This window comes from Trichosurus vulpecula, chromosome 1, assembly GCF_011100635.1.
Source record: "Trichosurus vulpecula isolate mTriVul1 chromosome 1, mTriVul1.pri, whole genome shotgun sequence".
NCBI classification, from domain to species: domain Eukaryota; kingdom Metazoa; phylum Chordata; class Mammalia; order Diprotodontia; family Phalangeridae; genus Trichosurus; species Trichosurus vulpecula.
In genome coordinates, this window is record NC_050573.1 from 102,902,718 (window position 1) to 102,909,014 (window position 6,297).

Consider the following 6,297-nt stretch of genomic DNA (forward strand, 5'->3'; position numbering starts at 1 on the left):
AGCTGAAGTGAGACTTGTTGCTAAGGAAATCAGAAAGAGGTTGGTCGCCAAGGGAAATGAGTCTGGTTGCCAAGGGAGCTGAATGAGGCTGCAGAATGGTTGGTTCCCTCATTTCACTAAGGTTAAAGTAATGGGCTCTAGTCCACTACAAGATTTTTATGGCTGGGGTCCAGACAGTGTTGTTGGAAGACTCAAATAAAACATGGCTTGTCGACTTTGAAGTGCTATGTAAATGTCAATTATTCTCATTAAAGAGATGCCTGAGGCTCACGGTTCCAGAAGCTTGGTACAGGACTCAAAGGGCCATGGTTCAAATTCCACTTTGATTTTACTCACTCTAAGTGAGGCTTGAGATATGAAGTCCCTTTTTCTCAGTCAAAAAATACGAAAAGCAGGACTCTTCCTTCTCTAAACCCAATGCTATTTCCACAAAGGATAAGTTCAGAACTCAAGTACTTAGGGAAAACTACCCTTGCATGTGCCATCCAGTGAAACAGAAGCTCTGGGCAGGAAAATAAACCTAGGAACAGCATGATGTCCCCTTTTGACTTGGTTAATCACTGCCTTTCATTGAACCCTGGGCCACACAATGACCAACCACTGTAAAAGCTTCACTCGCCAAAATTACTGCTTGCTATGTTTGGCTTTCTAGAATTCCCAACTATCCCCATGGCCTCCTACCTGAAGAAGACTTTATTCCCGGACATATTGCTATAAAGAATAAAAAGGTTCACATTTCATGGAGAATATATGAATATTGATATCTATGTGTCAATATCTATGTATAGATATCAATATTGATATACATATATGTAGAAATAGCTATAGATAGATATGCTTGCATCTATAGATCTATAGATATATACTTACAGTTTTTTTGGTTGTTTTTTTTTTAACTGCAACTATGGCAGAGATATTCTAATTCCTAGGCTGCCCCCTCGTGGAGGTAGGCAGAAAGTGTCTCGAGACAAGACTAGGTATGGTGGAAGCTGCGTCTTCTTCATCCAAATCATCAATCAATCGGTAAACATTTATTAAGTGCCTACCATGTGCCAGGTACAGAGGTAAGCTCTGGGGGTACAAAAAGAGGCAAAAGAAAGCCCCTGCAGGCCCTCAAAGAGTTTACAACTTAATGAAGGAGACAACACACTAACAAATCTAGATAAAGCAAGGCATATGCAGGATAAATAGGACATAATCAATGGGAATAAGAAAGCTTGGAGAAGACTTCCCATAGAAGGTGGGATTTTAATTCTTTTAGTGAAGGAAGCCAGGGAGGTCAGTAGCTGAAGTGGTCATAACAGAGGAAAGGACCTTAGAGGTCAGCGAAACTCTATGTTTATAGAATAATTGGAAATTAGAAAGAATTTTTAATCAACCCATATCACCAATAGGATAGAGAAATGCCTGAAAGTCCCTACGTGCTCCCGAACCTAGTTATTATTTTGTTCCACTGTCAGGACCAGTTTAAGTTCAGTGGGCCAAATACACACTACCTCTCAGTGTCTCAGCTTCTACATCTGTAAAATGGGCATCGTGATCTTTTACATATAAGCTTTTCCAGGTGGTTGTGAGGATCAAATGAGATTTTGAATTAAAAAAACCTTTTCAAAATAAAGCAGGTTATGATAAATGGAGTCTATTATTAATATTCAGTGAAATTGAGGGCTACATAGATAAACATTGTTTTAGCTTTCAAATATTAGGGTGGAAATGAACCTTAGAGGCCATGTGATCTAACCTCTTCCTTCTAGGAATGAGCTCTAGAGAGAAGTGACTTGTTTGGGATCATACATCTGCCTTGAGGATAAAACATGGACACCTTAGTCTTTCATTTAGGGCTCACTGCAGTCTGCCTGGGGCAGCTAGGCTACACAGCAGATAGGCCTGCAGTCAGGAAGACTCATCTTCTTGAGTTGGAATCCAGCCTCAGACACTTACTACCTGTGTGACCCTGGGCAAATCACTGCACCCTGTTTGCCTCAGTTTCTTCATGTGTAAAATGAGCTGGAGAAGGAAATGGCAAACCACTCTAGTATCTTTACCAAGAATACCCCAAATGGGGTCACAAAAAGTAGAACACGACTGAAAACAACTGAACAACAACAGAATCTGCCTCCAACTCACTCACACAGCCTTACTTTATACTCTTTCCTATCACGTGCATTACCTTCCAGGCAAACTGAACTGTTAATTTTTCTCTGATCTCATCCTACATCCTTCCACCTCCATCCATTTGTGCAGCTCATCCCCCATAACCATCAACATCTTTAACTATTGAAATCCTTCTCCTTTCAAGGTCCAGCTCTGGTTTCACCTCCTCCACCAACTGACATACTCAGTTAAAAGTACTTGTATATTCTTGATGGGTTTTGCTTAAAGCCTTGTCCTTGCTGCATTGTATACCATGCTTATTTTGGCATCATGCATATCCCATCCCTAGCCCTCATTAGAGTGTGAGCTCCTTGGGAGCAAGAACTCCATCTTTGTATCGCCAATGCCTAGTTGTAGGGACTGGCTCATAGCAGATGGTTGATAAATATTCGCTTAATTAAAATGAACTAGTTAATGCTCCTGTTCATTTTGCTTCAAATCTTAGCTTTCCTACTTTATCCCTGTGTGATTTTGGACAAATAATTTCATCTCTATGGGCCTCTGTTTCCCCATTTGTAAAATTAGGAGATTGGAAGAGTTGATTTTGAAGGTCCCTTCCTGCTCCAAACCCCACAAACCTGAATCTCCCCGCAGTCCTCTTCCACCAGCTCAGCAGGCCCCTTATTATCTCTATGATAATAATGTAAAAAAAAGTGGGTCACACATATATCTCTAATTTAAGCTTAGTTTCCTAGGAAAGTGTTTTATGTTTGGTAATTTCCTTCCATCCAAATTCTTCCCTTTGAAACTGATGCTATTTCCATCTTCCAAGTTAATCAAGCATCATTCTGGAATTACAAGAAGCTACCCTAACAATGGGGCAGCTAGGTGGCATAGCGGATGAAGTGCTGGGCCTAAAATCAGGAAGACTTTAATTCAAATCTGGCCTCAGATGCTTACTAGCTGCGTGACCCTGGGTAAGTCACTTCACCCTGTTTGCCTCAGTCTTCTCATCTGTAAGATGAGCTGGAGAAGGAAATGGCAAACCATTCTAGTATCTTAGCCAAGAAAACCCCAAACAGCGTCAAAAAGAGTCGGACGTCACTGACTGAACAACAACAACAACTGTTATGATGAGACTTAAGTAACATGATATATTGCCTAATCTTTTAGCTTCAGGACATCACTGAAAATCACAGCCAAGAAATCCAAAAAATGTGCAGGTAACTACCATGAGATGTAAAGGCAGCCAGCTGTTTTTACGCAAACTTCCCTTACCTGTTGTAGCTATGAACTAGGTCAAAAACCATCATATCTGTAGTGTTGACAAATTTGCACTGGACTGGCATAAACTCTCCATCAGATGAACATTGAGGGGGTGACTTTTCTCCCACACCATGAAGGATGCGGCGATTTCTGATCTCACAGCTCCTTGGGCCTGGTGGGAAATTTAAAAAAGAATAGGTAACTTCTAAATCTGTGTCTTCTTGCAGTCAAAAATATAAATAAATACATACACTCCTCATGTGATAGTATAGAACAATAAAAAACCAGAAATTGATGAATATCTACAATGAGAAAGAATAATCAACAAATTCATTCATTGGGATCCTGACTATATCATAAGTCTAGTACTGAATGTCTATCAGTTTAAGAAAGTTAATTTAAGTAAGATATTTTTTCCTCAATCAAGGTCATTTATTAAACATGGGTAAATGAAGAGATGTTTGATTTTTTACAATTTTACAATGTGTTGAAATATCATGTCTGGGGTATCCCAAAAGTCATAGTTCAGTTACCTTACCGCACTAAGACTTTTGGGACACTTCCCATTTTGAGTATCACTAGAAAACTATTCTTAGTACTATATTGTCATAAAAAAGCCAATTCAAGCTAGTGGAACAATTAGCCCGTAAGATTGAAGCATTAAATGTAAACACACTCAGCATGTGGTGCTAAATACGACTCACATCTTGTTGGCCTTCCCCTCTGCCGGGTCCCATACACTTCCATTCCTTCCGAATCCACACACCAGCACTGTACCATGCCCAGATCACACTGCGCCAGCTCATATTCTCCTGAATCTTGACACTGAGGGAGGTAGGAGGTGGCGGTGCTATTGATGTAGCCGCTTACCAAGATCTGCTGTTTCTGGAGCTGGCAAAAGGATAGACCTGAACAACCAAGAAACCGGTTGAGAGGAGGAGGAAGAGGATGGTGACAATGAATAGTTAGATGAAGCCGTTATGCCCATTTTATAGAGAAAGAACCTGAGGACCAGATAAGTTAAATGACTTATCTAAGACCACTCAATGGTTGTTTTTGTCAGTCATGTCCTACTCTTCATGACCCCATTTGGGGTTTTCTTGGTAAAGATACTATAGTGGTTTGCCATTTCTTTCTCCAGCTTATTTTACAGATAAGGAAACTGAGGGAGACAGGGTTAAGTGACTTGCCCAGGGTCGCACAGCTATTAAGTGTCTGAGGCTAGATTTGAACTCGGGAAGATTAGTCTTTCTGACTCCAGACCCGGTACTCTATCCACTGCACTACGTAGCTGCCCCATGCAGCTATAGTACACGGCAAAGCTAGGCTATGAACCAAGTCTCTTTGCTCCAGATCTACCATGTGGACAGATCCATGAAGACCATAAGCTCACAGTAACCCATTCTGAGGCCTTTGGTTTTTTGAGCTAGGGAAAAAGCTAGTTTGGGAGAATGTTATATATGTAGATCAATGTAGCAATTTTGATTGCTTTGAGGTCTTTAGGATTTTTTGGTTTGTTTGTTTTTTGTTTTGTTTTACTTTCTGGGTTACCGTGGTTGTAGAATGCATTGACTTCTAAAGTAGTTTTACAGCAATAAAGTCCTCATTGTCCCCAGGAACTCTGATCCAGTGACCCTGGCTTCCAAGCAATTTAACTTTTCACAGTCTCAGTTCATTCATTTGTAAAATGAAAAAAAAAAACTAGAAGAAAACAAACAAACCATTCTTCCTAGCAGCTAGATAGTACAATGAATAGAGTGCCAGTCCTGGATTCAGAAAGACTCATCTTCCTGAATTCACATCCTGCCTCAGTCAGTTACTACTTGTATATTCCTGGGTAAGTCATTTAACTCTATTGGCCTCAGTTTCCTCATCTGTAAAATGAGCTGGAGAAGGAAATGGCAAACTGCTCCAGTATCACCACCAAAATCCCCCCCCCAAAAAATAAACCCAAATGGGGTCATGAAGAATTAAACACAACTGAAATGACTGAACAAAAACATTCTTTCTAGTTCTGTGATTTCACAATAGAGCTAATGGGGTCATTGTTAAATCTATTTATTAGTATCAGGGCTGTTTCTAAAGGATCATGGAGTCCAGAACTATCTCCCTAGCGGTGTAAATAGTACTGAGCAAATCATATTGAATCTCCCTGGAGTGACCTCTCCCAACAGCTGAGAATGAGGTGACACCAGGTACATAAAACAACCAACAGTCGTGATGGGAAATTAAGTTGTGAAAGGACAAGCTGGGAGGTAGAGAATTGGCAGAATGGGGAGAGCAAATATGGTGGCCACCTAAGAGGGGGGAAGAGGAGTGTAATCAAGGGAAGTCATATGGAAGACAAATTAGGCTTCTTTTACTTGTCCCCAGAGGGAAGGGATTTGGAGGAAAGAACAGAAGGTAGAATTTTGGTTCCTTGTGAACACAAACTCAATAGGGAGAAGCTGTTCAACAGAGGAAAGGGTTGCTCTACCAGGGGTAGCGATTTTCCTGCCAATGAGGATGTGTAAGCAAAAGATATGCGATCATCAGTCAGAGATGTCTTCAAGGATATCTCTGCTTGGGTACTGAGTCTCTTTCCAATTCTGAGATTCTTTTGGACTCTCATATTTTCAATTCCATGGTATTGTTGGATGGGCAAGCTTACTTAGCATACCATAGCTGAGATTTGAACCCAGGTCCTCTGATTTAGGAGTCTGTGTTCTTTCTACTGTACCCCATGTACCATCTAAACTTTGCCCTTTGACATCTAGTACAGTGTTCTTCCCATTGCAGGCATTTCATAAATGCTTGTTGAACAAAAGAATGAAATGCATATGTTGTAATGAATGTCTTATATTACATATAGTCTTTTTCAAATTAGATCTCTGTTCCAAAAGCCCCTAAGCATGTAAACTCCCTCTCTTCCATTAAGACACAACTCAGGCACCATCA

At 40.5% G+C, this 6,297-nt stretch overlaps 1 protein-coding gene across 1 annotated transcript in view; it reads right to left on the reverse strand.

Annotated features, from left to right (window-relative positions):
- Positions 1-6,297, reverse strand: part of TG (thyroglobulin) — a 385,510-nt gene that overhangs the window by 372,503 nt on the left and 6,710 nt on the right. The window contains 2 exon segments of the mRNA XM_036741632.1: positions 3,373-3,532; positions 4,065-4,268. Of these exon segments, the coding sequence (XP_036597527.1) occupies positions 3,373-3,532; positions 4,065-4,268 (364 nt within the window).